This window comes from Lissotriton vulgaris, chromosome 3_2, assembly GCF_964263255.1.
Source record: "Lissotriton vulgaris chromosome 3_2, aLisVul1.2, whole genome shotgun sequence".
Taxonomy (NCBI): domain Eukaryota; kingdom Metazoa; phylum Chordata; class Amphibia; order Caudata; family Salamandridae; genus Lissotriton; species Lissotriton vulgaris.
Window position 1 is genome coordinate 66916390 of NC_141690.1, and position 21799 is coordinate 66938188.

At 43.2% G+C, this 21799-nt stretch overlaps 1 protein-coding gene across 1 annotated transcript in view; it reads left to right on the forward strand.

Moving 5' to 3' along the window:
• The window catches only part of ANAPC4 (anaphase promoting complex subunit 4), a 410841-nt gene that overhangs the window by 92181 nt on the left and 296861 nt on the right, over nt 1-21799 (forward strand). Inside the window, exons 14-16 of the mRNA XM_086964012.1 lie at nt 6289-6389; nt 17719-17770; nt 17855-17910. Coding sequence (XP_086820138.1) covers nt 6289-6389; nt 17719-17770; nt 17855-17910 — 209 coding nt within the window. The remainder of the gene's footprint in view (nt 1-6288; nt 6390-17718; nt 17771-17854; nt 17911-21799) is intronic.

Here is a 21799-nt window from a genome sequence, read left to right on the forward strand (position 1 = left end):
CGCACTACTCACCCGCAAGGGTCTCAAGGCGCTTGTACGAATACCGCTGTGGAACCCATCCTGGCTTTCTCTGTGAGGCGTCCACTCCTGGGCACCCCCAAGGTGGAGGCCAGGCATCCTTAGCGTTGTGGGGGCCGTTGTGGAGATTAAGCAAGCTATTGCCCAGAGTTGCAGAGTGATTGGAATAGGCACCGAGGCGAGAATTATCAGGTCCGTGGAATTTTGAGCCCAAGACCCGCCGAGGCGGGGAATTGAACCCTGGTCCCGGGCTAGACCTCGGCATCAGGGTCTGCCGCTCTAACCATTGAGCCACACTTCTCCACAACATATATATAACACACTAGTTTGCTATGCGTTTTCAATGAGTAGGTTTCGCTTCTGTAAATGTCATTACTTGGTGCTCATCTTCAATGTTTCTGACTGAATAATGTCAGCCACGCTAAAACTCACAGTTTAAATTACTTATGCTTGATCTATTAATAATTATGATGGGTTGAGATTTGCAACTTGTCTAACTATAAAAAAATGTCTGAGTATTGCTCAAGGACTTGAAAAACACATTTCTGAACACCTACAAAGTAAAGAGCTTAGCAGGGGTGTGGAATTTAATAAAAGATCTACTTGTCCATGGTGCAGGTTGCTTCATAAACCTACTTGTCCTGTACCAAAATCCACTTGCATCTTCGGTGCCTTGTAGTTCAGCGAAAACTATGGCAGCAATCGAAGTATATAAGTACTCTGATATAGCCTCTCTGATTATGCCAGGGCTCATACCATAGTAGTGTTTGAGTACTTGCAATCCCCTTATGCTGCCACGTTTCCGCAGATCTACATACCGGGGCTGACTGTATCGATAAGCAATAGTTCCAGGGTTAGAATGCCCATCTGAGTCTGTGCAAACCTACTAACCTACAATATTTTAAATGTATTCAGCAACTCTTCTCTAATCTTTTCCCATACTGAAAAATGTTGGAAATTAACTCCTGAGAATGGCAGACATAAACCTTCTTCCAGAGTTGGGAAAGAAGTGGTTAGATGGAAAGTGAACTTGCAAACAATCAGATTTTTGCATGAGCAAATCTACATATGCATATTTGCTCATGCTAAAATGCAGTAAACCAATATTTTCTAGGAGTACAATTTCTATTCCTACTTCTGTAAATTATTGGGAATTCACGAAAGTCGTATAGCTATACTTAGTGCAAGGACATATATTTATAATGGGTGCACTTTTGAGACTTTCTCTAACAATTGGGACCCTAATTTGGTCTGGTGTGACTGTGACCTTTTGTGTTTATTAAAATTCTGTCTGTTCTCTGTATCGGCTGGCTTCACTGTGAGTGACAGCATTCTGCACCTTCGAGGAGCATGTTGGCACACAACGTAGTTTTGTTCAAGGCCAGTAACTACTGTGGCAGTGTGTGCATTTTGAGACCAAAAAACAATGTTTGCTTTTGCCAATGTTTGTTATAGCGGTGAGGGCCCTGCAGGTCCCACATCAATAAGGTTTTACAAAAACAATGCCAAAACAAGTCACACATTGACAAAACTAAAAAGCGGACCACCAATTTCAGACCTATTGGCTGTGCCAATGCTTGTTTATTTTTGTTTCCCATAATCTAATTGAAACTGATTACACTGATTTTCCATTATGAATATTTTTGGGAAATACTAGCATGCATCAACACATGTTACTGAATGATGATGCAAAGAATTGGTACCTGAAATTTTACAATAGTCTAGCTAAATGTTTTTTTCCTGCTTTCATTTGTTTATGAACATTTTTATTTTGAAAGCAAAGAATCATCAGTCTTTCTTTCAAGCTTCTCTAAATACTTGCATGAAACCAAAGATCATTCTGTGAGCATTATACATAGCCTCATATTGCTAAACTTTGTAAATGTGTATACACATTTTTATTCTGGAACCACTGTCAGTAGTGCAGTCTGAGCGTACAACACTTACTTATAGCACTCACCCTAATAATAAAGGCTTTCAATTAATATAGCCTTATAACCCGCTGTAGTGGTCTATATAGGCTATTAAAGGCCCGCTCCCGCGTTTAAGGCTCGAGCCGAAGGCAAGGGACTGTAACAAGAGACAGGACTTTAATAGCCGGTATAGCCCTGCTACGAAGGCCTTTAAGGCCATTAGAACATTCTGCCACTAGAGAGCAGAATGTTCTAACAAATAAAACAAAGGCTTCTCGACGCTTGAGGGGATTTAAATCCCCTCGAGCTCCGAGATGCCTTTCTCAAACTTTGGAGTGTTGCTCTGCGGGCCTTGATTCATAATCGTTTCGTAGGAATAGGTAGAGCGATTTAAATAGAACCACACGGAGAAGGGAAGGGGAAGTGTCTGCCCTTCGCCGCCCCTACCCTGAAACTTCTTCTTCCCTTCCTGTGTAGCACTTCCGAAACAGAAGGCCCGTTCTGAAGATGATCCTGAGTCCATAGGATCAAAATGTCGTCGCCTTCTCAACGCAATTGAAGGCACCCTTACTCCATGTGGTTCTATTTAAATCGCTCCACCTATTCCTAGTCAACCATTGTGAATCATTTTGTGCTGAACCACACAGTCACTTGTACATATTCATTACACGCCTTTTTCTAATTTCACTTTGTCACTTGCGTCGCCACTTATATGTGTCACGAGCACATTTGTGCACCAAGTCCAAATTGGGTTGTCTATGCACTTCATGCCTACAGTGCTGATACAACTGTACCGTTTCTAAAAACTTCTTTACTAAATATATGATGCTATGTGTGCTTTTGAAAACTTTGCGTGAGTCGCCCTCTTTCCTTCCTCGTAATGTATGCTACATACTGATTAAACTGACTCCGCCATTAATACTATTTCTAATAGAGCATTAATTGCAGTCATTCCAAACCTGGTAAAGATCCACTAGTCTATAGTAGTTATTGAGCTATATCATTAATAAATACTAATGTTAATATCTTTGCAAGTATTTTAGCAGCACACCTCCGCAAAGTTATCCCCTCTCTTATACACCGATCACAAGTGGGTTTTGTTCCAGGTCGTTCATCTAGAAACCACCTTCAAACCTTGATCCATACTTTATGGACTGCAAACAAGTTGACCGAGGATTCTCTTGCTCTCTCATTAGATGCAGAGAAAGCATTCAACTAAATTGACTGGAGATAACTGTTTGCAACCATGAAACGCCTAGGTGATTCATTTATTTCCAAAGTTCATCTTCTATAAATAACACAATAGCTCAGGTTAACTGTCGTGGTTTTCTCTCAGACCCTTTCCTAATACGTAGAGGCACCCGTCAAGGTTGTCCCCTTTCGCCTCTTTTATTTCTATTAGCAATAGACCTCTTGCCTCTTTAATTCAACACTCTCCACAAATTCAAGGCATATCTATGCCAAACAGTGATTCTAAACTATATCTATATGCTGACGATATTCTTCCTACACTTAAAGATCTTCCATGTTCCTTGCCAGCCTTACTTGAAATTATTGACAGTTTTGCAACTCATTCCCGTTACAAAGTAAACTGGGATAAAAGCGAGGCTCTTACACTTTGTCCTGGTGTCACAAAAGCTTCAATAGATAGTTTTCTCTTTCGTTGGAAATCATAACAATTGAAATATAATAGAGTTCTAGTTAATAGAGGCCTATCCAATATAGTCTCAGATAATCTCAATTCTCTTATAACACAAATGGAAACTGATTTTGCTAAGTGGTCTCTTTTAGGCTTCTCTATGTCGGGAAGGGTACAGGCTGTTAAGATGGTCACCTTGCCTCGTTTTACTTACATATTAGGATTGCTCCAGATAATTATCCCCTTAGCTTCATTACATCGAGTAGATAATTGTATTAGGTCTTTTGTTTGGGGTTCTATCCGTCCTCGCTTAGTTGCCACTAAACTAATGGCTCGACATCCTAATGGTGGTTTGGGTTTACCATCTTTGGAACATTATTCCTTAGCCTTATACCTTTCACAGCTAGTTTATTTACTCCCAAACTATACCAAACCACCACAGTGGGTTCCAATCTAACATACATTTCTTAATCGAAACAATGGCCTTAACTTTCTTTATGGTGTTAGATATCCACGTTCTTCCGCCCCACATCCGGTGATGCAAGCTACTTATCAAGCATGGCATCGAGTACATCGACTGACACAAACATGTCACCGCTTGCATTATAAAACAGCACTTTGGAACAATGAAAGTATTCGAATAAATATAAAGCAATTCAATGGCCTATTTGGATATCATGTGGCATCCATACACTTGATCAGGTCTTGTCAAATGGGGAACTAAAATCATTTGACTTACTTCATGGAGAATTTATTCTTCCATCATATCAAATACCACAACACTCACAACTACAGATGTTTAGGTTCCCCCATGGATATTAAACCCCACACCAATATTGGATTATCTCTTTGCATGGGGACGACACAAGGGAGTGATGTCAGGCTCGTATGATGTTATTTTCACAACCACTTGCTAAAACTCTTCAAATGAAATGGCAGGAACGCCTACACATTACTATTGAAAATAATATATGGTTGGATATATTAGAAGATCTTGATTAAGGCACCCGAGAAGCTCGCTTGAATTCTGTCTTATTAAAATCATGCATGACTGGTATTGAACACCTTTGAATTTACAGAAAACACAGGATTATTGTTGCACTCTAAATGCACTCTAAATGCTGGAGATGCTCAGAAGTTAAGTGTGATCTTCCCCATTTACTTCATGATTGTCCCTCCATATTGAATTATTGGACTTTCATAGGGACTAAACTACAGAAAACTATGTTATCTTCCACTTACCCCTTCTATTACTTTATTGCATGATTTTAGAACCTCAATATGCAGAAGCACATTAGTACCGCAACGAAGGGAGCTAACTTTCAGATCAATACACTAAGGAAATTGAAACCCTTCTTACCGGCTAATGACCTCAAGATGGCGGTTCAAGCTCTAGTTCAATCTCGGCTGGACTAAGGAAGTGTCTCGCTATGCGGTCTCCCCACATCTACTACAGCTTCCCTAAGACCATCTACTAATGCTGCAGCGAGACTCATCACTGGCTCAAAAAGAAGGGCCCCCGGACCTCAAATTTCTAAACTGATTACCATTTGAAGCCAAAATTCACCTGAAAATAGCATGCATGACTCATAAAGCCTTACACTACAAGGCACCCAGCTATCTCACACAGAAAGTTACATTATCCGGCGGGATAAGATCCAAAAGAAGTGCGGAAAACCTCTTGTTGAAACCACAACGATTCATCAAGAAAAAAACATACAAACGCTCCTTCTCTGGGATGGCGCCCAGGATTTGGAATGCCCTTCCTCCGGAAACAAGGTTGAACCCCTCCACTGCAGCTTTCAAGCGGGAAGTTAAAGGCATTATTATGGCAAAACTCTCTTCAACGCAGACCTTTGAGACTGCATCAACACTTGTACATGGTATAATTCTAGGCTATCTAATCAACCTGGTTTTCGTTACCCTGTCGTTAAGTGCGCTCCTAACAGGCACCTTATTGTTTTGCTTTTATTTTTCGTTCGCAATGATGTCATTGTTATTTGACCTCCTTACCTGTCAAGGCACTACCCGCACACTGCAGATCATCTCCTATTGTCTTGTGTTATGCTTTCGTTATGTTCTTATGTACACCTCATCGACCTTTCCTTAAGGGATGTTATTTTTTATCCCATGTACTGTAAAGCGCTCTGATACCCGTAAGGGTCTTGTCTGCGCTCTATAAAACTCTCAAATAAATAAATATGTTATAATGAATGGGTAGCATATTTTACTAAATAACACTGCGTATGTTTAATACCAACTAAAGAAGTTTGATAAGTATACACATTGACAACTATAAACGTCTTAGAAGTCATGGAATACTAAGGAAGTACACGGTATAATTTTTATAAAATCATATGTATTGGCACAGTGCATTGTCTGTAACATGAGGATAAATGTTTTATCCCTCCTCCCAAGAGTCAACAGATGTCTTTGAGTGTAGATTTCTAAGGCTGGGATTTCTCATTGTGGTGTTGCTGCTCATTGCAATAAGTTAAGTGTCTAAGGCTGCCCAAACGTGTCATTAAAGTACCTCTACCCCAGTACTTGGAAACCTCCCACCTGACAACACAGAGTGCAGCATCTAATTTGATTTAATAATAACGGTAAACGTATATTGTTTTTCATTGTACTACTAATGAATAAATAAATGAACCCACATAGTTAGATGACCTGGTGAAGAAATATCTGAGATGGATTTTTTTTGTGCTTTTGCAGTGGTTCGGAGGCATTATTGTATCACTTGAGTGAGCTGAAAGGGATGGCTTTGTGGAAGCAAAAATATAAGCCACTGGGACTGGATAGCAAAAAAATTGAAGGTAAAATCAAAAAACTCTTCTACAGAGTGGGGTTGCTAGGTTGGGTAATAGAATATTCTTGGGCTTGTGTTTTGTGCTTCACCCTGTAATAATTTGTATTTCATGTTTGATAAGCTCTGTTGCTCTTTATATATTCATGTTTTTGACCTGCTAGGTTGCATTTCGCCAGGCCCTCTACTGGAGATAGGTCGTCCACCCTGAATTTCCTGGGCTCTGTGCATAAAGACCCCTAGCACCAGGCATGGACTTTGCGCTCCAGACTCTGTTGTGATGAGTAGATCGGATCTGTTTGGTTTGGAGTTTGAGCACTGACCCAAGCAAAGTCGCCATTCCTGTGTATCTATTCATGTGTATATGAGCTATGCAGGAGAGTTTGAAACTGAGATTGATAGTGGCATTCACTGTAAATAGTGGTCTTTTCCAAATTGTGGGTGGGGCTTTGGCTAGTGGGTCAGTGAAGGATACACTTTGACACCAAAGAAATGGAGATTGGTGGAACTTAGCTTAGAGATTTTAGATGTGGCTGCATTAGTGGGTGTAGGAAGCTCGCACCTTATATAATGTATCAAAATATTGTGCAAAGAGTGCAGGGGCTCCCTTATGAATGGACATAGGCTTGTTCTAGCAATTCCATGGTGCAATTCTAGGAGGTAGTGAAGCTGCACTGCTATCATATGGGGGCAAAAGCAAGTGCGGCATTCAGGTACAGTAGAGTGACTTAGTGGACCAGTCTCCAAGAGTTCAGGTGAGTGGTGGTATGGTCGAAGGCAGCACCAGCTGAACACCAACAGCGCCACTAGGGTGGCCGGGTGCAGGGGTGTAAAATATTGGGTGCCCAGTGTTACTCTATGGGGATAGGTTGCCGGTGTAAAGAGCCTGCAGACTTTGACTGGGGAGCCAGTCAGGCTGAACCAACAGGGGCCTCTTGCCTCACGATGCTTAAGGACATAGCGACACCTTTGGCCCTCTTCTCCATGGCCCAGAGGCAACTGGGGCAGAAGTGTCGTTAGGCATTGGGTTTTCTTACCGGGACCAGTCTTAGTAGAAGGGAATTGGCTGCAGGCGACGTTGGAGAGTTAACTAGGGGGTGAAACCACGGTGGTCTCGGTTTCTGAAGGGCTGGGGGACAATGATGGCACCATTTGCTGGCTTGGAGTAACAGATGCTGCGATGTCTTTTGACATTGGGTATTTGCGGTCAGAAAGTCCTCTCAGGAGTCTTGGGGTGCCAGCAGGATGCAGGGAAGCAGGTCCACCAAGGTGCTTCAGGATGCAGGTAAGCATGTCCACTGTTTCACAGGAGGTCTTGGTTCCTGGGTGAAGTACTGGCAGGTCTCCCGGGCTTTGGGGACTCAACAGCTGCAGGACAAGTTGTGTTTTGGTGCAGATGTCAAAGTCAGAAGGCAGGCCGGCAGGGTAGGCACCAAGTCAGTTGCTGTGTCTTCTCTTCTGTTCTTGCAGTTGCTACTCTTCACGTCCATCTGCTTCTTTCAGGTCAGTAGGATCTGATTTTCTGGTGTTAGCGGCTCCCCTAAATACTGACATCTCATACAGACATCTAGCCACAGATTCCCCAACTTTTGAATTCTCCCCAGGCACCAGTCTGGATCTGTAAATTTTTCAGCAGTACCTCTGAGCGCCATGGGACGGCGTCGTACGGGTCCACGATGACGTGGACTCCAGTCATGAAGTTTGCGGAGCTATGTAAGTCTCCTCTGGGATGCAAACGTCATATGCTTCTTTGCGTGCCTTAACGCAGATCCGGAGAAGCGGTTCCTCTGGTCTAATTTTTTTTACCTACTTCAACAGCTGGTGTTGGTTCGACAGTATGCTTTTGTCTGTCGACAGGTTTCAAACCTTGTGGGTTTTGTAGCTGACATATGTCGGTGATGGAACCACATACAATTTGTATGTGGTGTTTAGGTGAGCCCCACAATGCCGACGATTGTGGTTCCTGACAGAAACTAAAACCGAAGTCATTGAAGGAGCAGCATTTGAAGTTGATGTGTAGCGCGATCCTTGGAGGCTTCCCAGCCTTGGACTTCGTCGTCCTGGGAAGAGCATTTGCAGGGTCGATCTTGGAGCCGAAGCCGGTCTGTAGGACGTCGTTCTCAAGGGAAGTTGAAAGGTAAGGGACGGTTAAAGTCACGGCATTCTTGGACATTGACGAGTGAAGACTCCATCTCCCATGGCTCCTCCCGCTCGACAGCTGAGGAAGCTGTACACGACTCTGCTCCGCATCTCCCCGTATTTCTGGGAACCGGGGCATCGATGGCTCCAAAAAGGGAATATTATGATTCCTTAGACCTCATCTTTGGGGCCCCATCTCCCTCTGGAGCGCCTCTAGACCCCAAGGAGGTGAGTGGGGCGCAGTCAGAGGATTTGTCCTCTGTGACCGTTGGGCCATTTTAGTCGATGGATCAGCACCGGTCAACATCAGCTGGTGTCACTTTGGCGCAGGCTCAGTCCTTCAAGATCTTTGCCTACGAGCCCGGTCTTTGAGTAACTGATTCCGACATTGACATTGGTGGCACCCGTCGAAGGCGCCTCTCTTCCCCCAGTCGACGTCATGATGGCGCACTTCGGCGTCATACAGCATTGGATGTGGAGTCGGCTATGCAACCTGAGGGGATTGTACAGTTTGTGGCCCCTTCTCAGGAAGAGGCGTTGTGAGGTCCACCTGTATCGACTGGGGCTGGACTTCAGCCTATTCCGACTCCAGTATGTTTCAGCTCTTGGTGAAGTTAGTGTGCTGGAATTTTCGCCAGCATCTGGGTTGCTTTTTCCCCCGTCTTGCCACGAAGGCAAGTTCCTACTTTGCATGATGAAGAAAGTGGCTGCAGTTTTAGACATGTCACTGCCCATGGTGCCAGGGACAGACTGGATAGGAGCCTGGTCTTCTGTATAGTGAGGCCCTACTTGACATTTTGTTAGGTGCTTGGGCCAAGCCTAAATCGGGGGTGTCAGTGGACCGTGATATTTCACGTAGGCATTTGCCTGCACCCGGGCACCTAGTTTGTAGACATCCTTCAACTAATGGCCTAGTGACTATGGCTGCAACATCTTCTCGGGATGCATATTCTACTCCTAAGACTCTGATGGGTAAGGATTCTAGGTGTTGCGGTAAGCACATATTTGCTTCAGCTTTGAGAGCTACCAACAGGTCTTCTGTGATGGGGCGTTTTTCCTATGCTTTATGAGATTCTTTACAGAACATGCACCCATCTCTTCCGGATAACCTCCGTGCTGAGGTAGGCAACTTGATTAGAAATGGTCAGCATCATGCTATGCTTACACTAAGGTGTGACATGGACTTGACGGATTCTGTGGGTTAGGCTATGGCATCCACACTGGCGCTAAGGCGTCTGGCTTGGTTGGCATCTTTGGTTTTTTCTGAAGCTGTCCAGTCTGCTTTGGCCGACATACCATTTTATGGTGACCGTCTTTTTGGGGACCATGCAGATGCTTCCATGGAAGATGGAGGACTACAGAGTCGTGGTCCTACATTTTCTGTCACTGTGTTGTTTTGCTTATCACTAGGTTTGGGATATATGCTTTTGTTGATCAAGGAGTAGCCTTATTAGGATGTTGTATATGTCCAGTTTCGGTTTCAGTACTACCATGTGTACTCCAGTGAGGAGCGGTGGTTATATCCTCAGTACCAGTTTCTGTTTTTATTTGTTTATTGATTTTAATGACTGAGGGAGGTTCCCTTTGTTCCCTGGCCTCTGAGGATGAGCTTTATGCTCAAGAAGCTATCATTTATAGAGGTGAGCGGATCTGTTGTATGCGTCTATGAAGCAGTTCGGTATGCAAGTTGCATGGCTTTCTTCTTCAGTGTTCTTTTAAAGACCTATGATATGCCAGTTGTAGGATGGTGTTTAGTGACTCTTTGGTTCTGCTCTTCGAATAATCGGGTGCTTCAAAAAGTATAAGCGTTGCTCTGTCTCATGGTATATGCTTGCATTAGTTGAATGCTATTTGCTTGCAAGTTCTTCCTTTATGGCAGAGGAACAGGGTCTAGTGAAGGCATACATTTTACCTCAACTGCATGCAATTCCTATCCCTGCTCCATATTGTGATGCCTTAAATTGACAGCCAAAGGTTTATGATGCACAGGTTGGGCCAACTTGTCCCAAGACCAGTGTAAATTTGATGGCTTGTTGTCCTTGAACTCAGATAATATATCCTATTTCTGTGGACTTTATAGTAATTTTTTTTCCTCTAATATTGTTGATATACGTGGTTCTGTCTGATCGGCATTACCTGTCTTCTGGAGAGGATGTACCTATTATTTTCTGCATTCCTCAATTCGTGAGGAGTCGTGCTGTTTGTTTCTTGTATGTATGTATGTATGTTCTTATATAGCGCTCGACTTACCCTTGGGCATCTCGGCGCTTGCATTGGGAACCCGTCCTGGCTTTTCCCTGTGAGATAACCCGTACTGGGCATCCCCAAGGTGAAAGCGAGGCATCCCGCCGCGGAGAGGGGGGGTGTGGGGGGGCCGTAGTGGAGATTAAGCAAGCTATTTCCCAGAGTTGCAGAGTGTGAACCCGTGATTCAAGTAGGCACCGAAGTGAGAATTATCGAGTCAGTGGACACTTGGGCTCAAACCCTGCCGAGTCGGGAATTGAACCCTGGTCCCGGTCTGACCTCTGCTTCAGGGTATGCCTCCTCAAACCAGTGAGCCACACTTCTCCTTGTGGTATCAGTTCTTTATACCACCATTTGACAGGCAGCCTTTTCTTACGGTAAATCGCCTACGGTGTTGTGTTGGTAGTGTAGTACCCTTTTTTTTCACTGGGTTGTGTATTTTTGCTGAACCTCTCATTTCAGAGTGGCTTTTTGTTTACGGTGTTTACATGATATAATGTGCTGCTGTTTCACATTGTTACAATCACATTTGTCTTGTACCACAGGTGTGGTTGTACGTGCTTGTTGCTGTCACGTTCACTTATAGGTGCGTTACCATTTTCAAAATTATTGTAAAGTGCGTTTTGGAACAGTTTCTCAGATCTAGTTTGTTATTGGGTATATAGAATATACATGGCTTTGTCATATTTGTTATACATTTTGTTCTTAAAAAAGAAAAAAAAGATGTAATCAAAGTTGCGGTTGATTCTCTATTTCTCTCTTGCCTTGGTATTTCGAGTCATCTGCGTCTCGGAAGTTGTGTTTATTCTTTCAGACTATGGCACTGAAGGCCCTATGAGGGCACGCTTTATACGTTCTTGCGGTCTGGCAGTAGTTATTGGCCAGTGAAATTGTGGATTGCCGGGCCAGTCGGAGTATCTGGTGACACATTTATGTTTGCATATATATTTATGTCCATATATACATCTTTGTGGCATGAGGTCATACATTTGGTGCAATTGATGAATATGAATGCTCATTTTGTCCAAACTAAATAATTTATACCAAGGAGGCGTTGTTCTTCATATTTCCTTTGGGGGAATGGGTTCTTAAAGTCCTTCTTTGGGATTTTATCCTTGCAGTTCTTGCTCCGATTTTCTTGATTGTCATGAACAATGCAGATTACATGGCTTTTGTCATGCATTCGGACCTTTTTGGTCATCAAGTTTTCTTTCACCTTTGGGGGATAGGATGTCAGGATTGTCAGGATTGTCTGTTATCTGACAGATTGTTCTTTAGAGGTTTTTCCCTTTTTCCCCAAGGGCTGATTATCTCAGACATGTATGTTTTTTTTTTATTCATATGTTCTGTGACAGTGATCGCGGATTTTATTGAGAGCCAAACTCTTGTTCTGCTATTCCTACATACATTTGATCAGTTGTTAGTTTTGGCTGGCTAGTTCTCTTTGAGAACTTTTTTGCATTAGTTCTCAGACCCTCCTCCATTGGGCTTTAACTATGGTATGTAATTCAAAAGTTAAGGAATATGCGGCTAGATGTCTCTATCAGATGTAAACGTTTTTTTTACTTTCGGTAACGTGATATCTGGTAGAGGCACAGTCTAGCCGCATAGTCATTAACTCCCTGCCCATCCTCCCCACTTTGCGAATGACTTATGAGGTAAGGGTTATGCCCTTTCTTCAGTATTAATTTTATATACCGGTATCGCATTCTCAACTTAAGTTGGGACTCAACAGACCGCTTGGCCTGGCCAAATAGCTTTTGTTCAGATGTTGCCATACCATCATTTCCAAATGTGTGTGGTCATACGGTGGGTGGGTGTTGTCTTTTTCACACTGGATTAGACACCAGTGGGCAGTAGTGATTTATTTGTTCTTTTCTTAGTAAGTCTTTGTTTGGTATCATCATACCTTGAATTGGCACTATCAATAATGTCATGTAATGGTGTGATTCAACAAACAGTTTGGTATTGTTTTTGTAGGTTTCGTTTTGCTGCTGCCATGTGTAGGAAGCTGACTCTGTATATACTATACCAAAATGAGGTATGGTGTGCACAGAGTCCAGTGGAACCCGAAAGGTAGGCAGAGGTAAAAGTAGATAGCACCTTACTCTATATTTGTCATAGTGCGGGTGAGCTAAATCAGAGGGTAGTGTTAAGCATTTCTTGTACACTCTCAATCAGTAAATGATGCCACACACTCAAAGACTGAACTCAGATCAATTTTGTTTGTATACAAATCTTGTTAAGTTATTTTATTTCTAGAGCCAAGCCTGGCACAGGTAAGTGAAATAAATGCTTTGCAAAATATTATGCAGTGTTAACAAGTGAATGCAAGTTCAAATGCAGTTGTTTGAAATACAGGTAAGTCAAAGTATTGAAATTACTGTACAGATTACTTTAAGTTACTTTTTCTACTCTCTGTGATATGCCTAAGTATCACACTGGCAAATTTCCTAGAGAAAAAATAAGTAAAATTAGTTTTGCACAGGTCTAATTTTTCAGGTTTCCATACAAATCAACTTCACACTTCGAAATATTTTCTGAGAAAAACAGTCAATCTATTCCTATGGAGAGAAATGAAGTAATCGGTTACCAAGTAAGTACTCGGTCTTTGGGGTTGAGTTTCTGGGGGTAGAGCAAGGGTTCCCCCAGGGTCTAGGATGCACTCTCAAAACACCCTCAGCGGCAACCGGGCGGCTGGGTGCAGAGTGCTGAGACCCAATGTTATCCAATGGAGAATCGGGGGCCTATGGCTGGTGGCTGCTTACGAGCAGACCACTGGGTTGTGGGAGCAAAGCTGCTGGTGTTAGGCTCAGGGCAATAGGGGATCCTGTTTAGCACACAAAGTGCACCTGCAGCGGCGGCTGGGTGCAGGGTGCTGTTTTGGCGCCAGGTGCCCTGTTGGTTTCAATGGGGATTCTCCGATTTCAACAAAGACTGCAGGCTCGGGGATGAAGATCTTCTGGAGGTGACCACCTGTTGTAGAGGTAAGTTGGGATGCCTGGGGATGCTGGGACCCCATCGGTTGGGCCACCCAAGGCCGGCTTCGGGTGCATAAGGCAGCTCCGGTCGCAGTTGGGGGGATCCTCCAGAAAGAGGCTGCAGGCTTTGCTGAGGTACTCGAGGCAGGTCAGAGATCACCAGATCTCGGGTCAGAATCGCCGGGGAGAACTCCTTGTGGTGTTGGGCCACTGTAACTCGGGGCGACGGGTGCAGAGTGGTGCAGACTGGCGGATTTGGCCAGAGCCAGAGTTTGTGGGTGAACAAATTCGGTGTTCAATGGAGATGATGTCTATTTTTTTGGAAGGCAGGACAGGTCCTTGGGGTTTTTGAGGTTGCTGGATGCAGGACACTGCAGAAGTTCGCTGCTGCAGGTTTGAGGTGAAGACAGGCCACTAGTGTTAGGCCCAAGTCGGTGGACGTCCTCCTCTTCTTAGCTTCAGCATGGCTGTTCAGTCCTTCTACTTCTTTTCTTCTTGGTCGTTCCTTGTCTAAGGAGGCATGGTTCGGGGGTGCCCCTAAATTCTAGATTTAGGGGTGTTACAGGTAAATAAAGGTTGGGGCCAATGGGTCCCTTCTTGGAGTGGGTACACCCCCTATTATGCCTCTCTCCAGTGGGAGGGGTGTATATGCCTCACTCTGGTTTGCTGGGCCCCCCATCTGCAAGATGGTGGGGACTGAGAGTTGTGCTTCACCTCGCCTTCCTACTTGAGGGCCTGGGGAAGCTCACAAAGGCGGCAAGCCTTTGAAGCTTCCCCTTCGTGGACCCTGTCCATCCTGGGGGAGGAGGCTTGACACCTCGTCCCAGGATGTGCATTGTTTCTGACCCCCGAAAGCAGCAGGCTCTCAACCCAGGGGTCCAGAAACATGTCTGGTGGTGGCAGCTGGCGAGCAACCAGTCAGGCTGGACACAAGTGTTGGGTCGTTTTTCAGGGGACATCTCCAAGATGCCGTCTGTATGCATTTTTCATTAAATCCCACACTGGCATCCGTGTGGGTTTAATGTGCTGAGAAGTTTGATACCAAACTTCTCAGTTTTCAGTAAATCCATTATGGTACTGTGGAGTTCGTAATGACAAACTCCCAGCACCATACACACTTAATGGCATCACTGCACTTACAATGTCTAAGAATTGGCTTAGACACTGTAGGGGTACTGGTCTCATGCACCTGTACCCTCACCTCTGGAATAGTGCACCCAGCTAGAAGGGTGACTAACCTATGCCAGGACAGTGGGTTGTAGGCATGGCACACAGAGATGTGTACCATGTTGACTCTTCTCTTTGTTCTGCACCAAAACAAGCAGCCTGCAAAGGCAGTGTGTGTGTATAAAGGTACTGGGCCTCTAAGGGTGGCACAATAAGTGCTACAGCCCTTAGGGGCCTTCCCTGGCCACAGTGCCCTTGGTACCTGTGGTACCATTTACAAGGGACTGCCCTGTGTCTTCAATGCAGTTTAGGGAAAGAACATAGGCCCTGGGTACCTGTTTGGCAGGAGCCCAGGGCACACTCAAAGTACATCTGCAGTTTAGCAAAAAGTGGGGGCAACCATGCAAAAAGAGGGCACTTTCTTACACCATGCCATTCATTACTATTTATGAATGGTTTATAGAGTGTATAGTTGTATTACATTGCATAGGGTTTATTCAACAGTGTGCAGGGTTGCATGTAGCCCTGTGTTTTGTTGATTTTGTTGTTAAAAAAAAAAAAATCCAAGTCTGGTATTAACATACTGTTTGATGTTTCTATGGTGGCTCCGCGTTCTGGCACGGAAGGTTTCACGGAAGAAACTGACGGCCGTGTGCCGGAGGGGACTTGTATGGCTTCACTGACGTCATGACTGGAGTCTACATCATCGGAGATCCATATGACGCAGGTATTGCTGAAAAATGTCAGAATCCAGACTAGCGCCTGCGGAGAATTCAAAAGTTAATGAATCTGCAGCTACTCTGTGTCACTACCAGCTATCACGTTAACAAAGGTAAGTAACTTTTATTCAAGGGGTGTTAGGAGAGTGTAAAGTAGTACCCAATGGGCTACTTACCCTTGGTCCTTCTATTAGCGACTTCCTGTGGGAAGTTGGCATAACTCAGTCCCAGAATTCCTAAGATTCCCATCACAAAGATGACCACTTCCGAAAAGTCCTATCCACCTCGGATTAGGCCACCTTAGGGGTGGTACACCTACCTGACTAGTTCATTTTCCCGCCTGTCCAGTGGCCAAAGGGCGCTTGACAAAGGTGGTCGGATGCCCCTCATGAGAGGGGAGCCAGACTCTTATTCCAAAGGCAGTAGCTTCTTAGAACTTCCCCTGCCTTGGACTGCTAATTAGCAGGTCATCCTGTGGGAGGGGGTGTTATTAAGCTCTTTCTGTGCAGACTTTGTGTCTGACCTCCGCAGAGCAAAAGCTCACTCATCTCTGGTGGCAGACTGGTGGAAACCAGGCAGGCAACACACCAGGGGCTGGTAGGTTTTCATGGGGCACCTCTAAGGTGCCATCTGGGTGCATGTATTAATAAATCCCACACTGGAATCAGTGTGGGTTTATTAGTATGAGATGTTTGATAACCAATATCCCTACGTTCAGTGAAGTCATCATGTAGCTGGGGAACTCCTATGCACCAGTGTCCATCACATGTTCTAAATGGCTTCCCTGTTCACTGCATTGGCAGTGACTGAGCTGACCAGCACAGGGGTATATCTGCTCATGCAGGTATGCCCTAACCTGTAATATTAGGCACCCTGCCTTAGGGCTGTAAGGCCTGCTGTAGGGGTGATTTACAAATACTACATGCAGTGTAGGGGACATGGCACTCATGATGGGTGTCAAATCGTGTTTTCACTTTTGTCTGCACCAAAACATGCATCCTGCAATGGCAGTCTTGCATGTGGTTGATGAGGGGTCCCTTAGGGTGGCACATTTCATGCTGCAGCTCTTCGGGACCCTGTTTAGAACCTCATGCTCTAGGTACTAGGGGTACCATTTACTATGGACTTACAGAGAGTACAAAAAGTGTTGCATATTGGAATAATTGTATGGTTTTGAGAAAGAGATCCGGTACTGGGGACCTGGTTAGCAGGGAACCAGTGCACTTCAAGTCGAAATCACATCAAATACCAGGCAAAAAGTATGGGTGACCATGTCAAAAAGAGGCACTTTCCTACAGTAGATAAAATGTAGCTAGCTGTCAAAAAAGGCAGTCAGATATTTGCTTCTAGGTAAGTATTGGTAGAATAGGATGTCAGAGAATGTGGAGCAAACCTTCAGGAGGCAGCCCGCGTATACATAAAATGAAAAGATAGGTGGGATGTATAGTAGTAGAGGTTAGTGCACAAGAAGAGATGCATCACTGGCATCAAGAGTAATAATGGTGTGTCAGCTGGTAGAAGATGAAGGGGGTCAGTGAAGTGGAGTGAGCAGATGTTGCATTGTCCGGCTTTATTTTTGGAGGTCAGTTGTGATCTAATTCCACCATGGAACTAGTTGTATCTTTTTACCACATTTGTTCCAATGAGCATTACAGTAAGTGAAAACGTCTATCCAGGTAGCAGAAGTAGTTACAAAAATATGCATTTGCTAGATGAAAGCTGCTATGAAAGTACCAAATAAGTAGCATTTTACAATGCTCGCAAAATGGGTATGCCAGCGACTACATCTAACTAAATCCTTATTCTATATGTATAATAGCAAGAGCATTTAGTGGACCCACCACCTGTTCAGAGTTCTTCGACATACGTCTTTGAAGCCATCAGGCTAGCTCAACCTTTCATCCATCCGAGGTGGGTACCAGAAGTATCACTTAGGTAGGTAGAACGTATTATGTGAGCCTTTAACGACAATTTAGTTTGTAATATGTGATATGCAAGTAGTTGTTAGTGTTGATGGTCTTGCTAACTGATCTCAAATGCAGCTGTGATTTTTCAGCAGATCCTTTACCCACCTCTTTCTGTTCAACAGATGCTATTACTGCTGTGGGTTCTTTCATACTGAAAGCAAATGAACTTCTGCAGTAAGTATCTTTTAATCAATGTGTCCTGCAAACATTGTCTCACCTGTTTAATTCTATTCTTAATCTACCTTATTTATTTTACAGAGTTATAGACAGTAGTATGAAAAATTTCAAAGCATTTTTCCGATGGTTATATGTTGGTAGGTGAAATAATCTCTTATCTTGTTTTCATTTATTTTATATTTTGATATATTTCTATACACCAAGACAAATATGGTGTTACAAAAGCAGATTTTTCCTGTTAATTGTACATTTTTCTGTACCACATAATGTTCTCAAATCCTAGATTTTATTGGACAGAGAATAATTGTATTCATGTATCTGGTTTTGCTACCATGCGATCTTATTTGTAGCGTAGTTTGTTTGTGTGCTAAGAATTAGTGAATGATTTTCGTTATTAGCGTGTCCAGGAAACCTTATTGCACCACCGCCCCCACTTGACGTGCAGCTGATTGCTTGCTCTGGAAGGTGAGTAAAAGATTAAGTGGTACTAATTTTTTTAAACCGATCATTTTGAAGCCTTATGGTTAAGCCAGACAGTAGTGGTTTCTACAGGTTGCAGAGCTAATGGACTACCTCCTTAACTACAAGTATTGAGTTTGCAAAGCTAGATTGAGTTGTGGATTGATATTTAACCTTTTTGCCATTTGTGGCTAGATCTATTAATGTATTCTTGACCCTACATTTGATTGCTTTAAACTTATAATGCTCATTCCTAAATAATACTGGAGGAAATTGGGCAACTAGTTTGGGGGTGGGGAGTGGAGGGGAGGGATGAAAGCCTACTCGAGCTGTGTTATATTCCTGAGCTAGGCCCATGTAGCGAAGCAGCTTATTTCTTACATTGTCCTCACAAAATAACATTTTCAGCTGTGACCGTTTGCACATATTTGCATGAATGACAATGTGGGATTAGTTTCCTTAAAAGGAAACTTTTTTAGACATCTAGTTTCGCACAACGTTATCACAACACCCTGAACATCATGTACAAGGTCTTGTTTCACACTAAGTACAAATGACATCATTATCTACATCCACTGGGCAACACTGCTATCTAGATATCCATAACATCACATATCTATACGCACATCCCAAGGCTGCTTTATATTATGAAATATGAGCATCCCAATAGATTAGAAGAGGAGACTCTTCCAGAGACACCAAGGGTCTGTGCCATCTGAGAAATCACCACGCAGCTTTCTGACCTCTCTTAAGGAGTGTCCAGTTTGTGACCAAGATGGGGCCCTTCATACTCTCCCACCAGGTAATGCTGTTAGATCGTCCCTTGTGGGTATTCTTTGCTCTACACCTACACAGAGTAGAGTAGGTTTGCATAGTAGGAGTACGCTCGATTACTGCCTTGTTTTAAATGCCTGCATATATACATTGTTTTAGACCATGGTAGAACTATATCTACTATTCACGCTTTTGCTGCTTGTAATCACTTTTATCTGCTTCTGTCTATTAATCATTGCAGCACATGTACTCTGTACGAGAATAAAGTTGGTTCAATAAATATATTGAAAACATCCCAAGGTGTATTCTCTGTATGCTTCTCTGAGAATAAGTGAGCACAAGTTACTGAGCGAAAGGTTCGTTTCCACGATCCCCGAGGGGGCAGGGTTGTCCTGTTCAGTGGTTGCCAGAAACCATTTGCTCCCTGGTAGGTTAGGGGGGCTTACAGCGGCACTGTGAGCTAGCCGGTCTATAGGCCAACATATCCTGCGGGGGTGTCTGGAATCAGTCTTGACACCAAGCCCCTAGTTTATGTTGTCCAAACAATGCACCAATCCTCTGGATTTGTAGGACCTACATGACAGCAGCAACCATACTTCCTGTCAGAGTGAAGTCACAAGCATATTAACCTGTGCTTAACCCTCTTGTAGCTTGGAACAAAGCACTGAGGCTCAACCTAGAGGCAATGTGTAACGAAGTTATGCAGCACTTTAAACAGTAATAAAGTGAAAACACAAAAAAACAAAAATCTCAAACCAATGTACAAAGTATATTTACAAAAAGTTATTTGAGAACAGAACGAAAATCCAGTCAGTAGAACCGGTGATATGAAATTTTAAAGATTTAAGTGAAATTAGTCCCTAAAAGCACAAAGTGCCAGCTGTAGTTATCTGGTTACACCAGACCAGGACAGTCTCACAAGCTCAGGCCAACTGTGATGGAGCATGGGCTTGATACAGGGACAAAGTTAAGCCGCTGAACAAAGTACCTTGTAGCCTGGTTGGGGAACATTGCAAGGTGCTGCGTCGGAGATGCATCACACAGCGGCGGTCCTTAGAAGCTGCAGGCTGCAATTTGCGGTCCTGCTTCTGCGATGCATCACCCAGCGATGGTTCCAATGAAGCTGTCGATGATGCTTGAGGTTGCAGGTCTTGCATCATCGTCGGGGACGTCATCTATGAAGGCTTGCGATATGAAGTCCTGCGTCTGGGTTGCATAGTACCACTTTACTAGGGACTTGCAGGTAAATTAAATTTGCATTGGGTGTTTTAGGGAATAAACACACATACTTTAGCACTGGTTAGCATGTGTAAAGGGCACTTAGGGCAAACAAAAATGAGATCAGCAAACATTTGAAGGAGTAAGGCAAAAGGTTTGGGGGAGAACCACCCTAAGGTTGACAGGTCTAACAAATATATTTTAGAATTCAATTCCAGGAACCTGGTAACCCTGAGGCACTAGAGTGGGCAATATCTTGTCACTCAGCCCCATGAGCAGTGCTAGGTCTCTGATTTTGACTGTACTGGCTGTGCTATCTCTTGTTCCCAGCAGACTTAAATGCTTAATCTTAGTATTGCCACTGTCATTCAAATTGTCAAATGCATTTTTCCACTTAGGATACTGTCTTACACTCCATATTATATAATTGAAAGGATCAAATGCTGGTGGGGAATGCTTTCAGAGTCGTAAGTCCTTAGCTAATTACTTTTCAAACTCTGTTAGGCAAGGATAGCTGCGTTCTCTGCTCTTTTTTAAATTTGTCTTCCACTCACCTTCAAAGCTCCTAATATAAAATCTATATGATGGTTAGGTGTGTACCGTTATGTAAAAAAAAAGAAGAAATCATCTTAGCCCTAAACCAAAGAAAAAAGAGGTGTATCAATGACAAAATGGCGTTTGAGCCATAGAGTAATTTGTTCCCAAATGTAGAGCAAAAATCTGAACCATGTGTTTATCGAACAGCAAAGTCTTAAAAATTAAATCCCTTTGGGAATTTCTGCATCCAACTCTACTCTCATAACCCAAGTATTAGTACATACACACCCAACAGGGGCTAAATGTACTGCCCAATTGATCAAAATGTAAAGATTATTTTATTTACATATACATTCTAAATTCATCAAAACATAATTAAAAACATAAGATACAACTTCACAGTTTAAAAATACAAATAAAAGTGCATGCCAGTATGACAGATCAATACTCCTATACAATTGATAACTTTCTTGGAGTAGATCTCGAACAATGATATCCCCAGAAGGGGCAAATTCTCTTTAAAAGTGACCAAGAAGCGACGCGTTTCGGTGGTCTCACAGGTCCAACCACCTTCTTCAGGCTTTAAAAATAACATTAATCATATCACAGCACTTTGAGCATCTTGATAAGGGCTTATCATGCATGTACGGGGACAAAGACTCCCGATTTCCAAACTTGTTCCACAGTATCCTTTGAGGGTATCAGTTTCCCGGTGACGGTTTCAGAGAAGAGTACTGCCGTCAAATTGTGGTTATCCTGGTCACATATCAGGTCCAACTTCACCTAGTTGGATGTTCTCCTTAAAGAGAGATGTCGCAATTATAAAATAAAAGATGGAACACTCAGTGATGTTGTCGTTTTTTGTATGTATGTATATGTATATGTATATATATATATATATATATATATATATATATATATATATATATATTCACTGAAAAAACCATTGGTTATAGACCATATATAGTTAGGAATTAGCATTTACAAAACCTTAATTTACTCGCACAAAACCATAGAAATTCGAATATATAGTTAGTT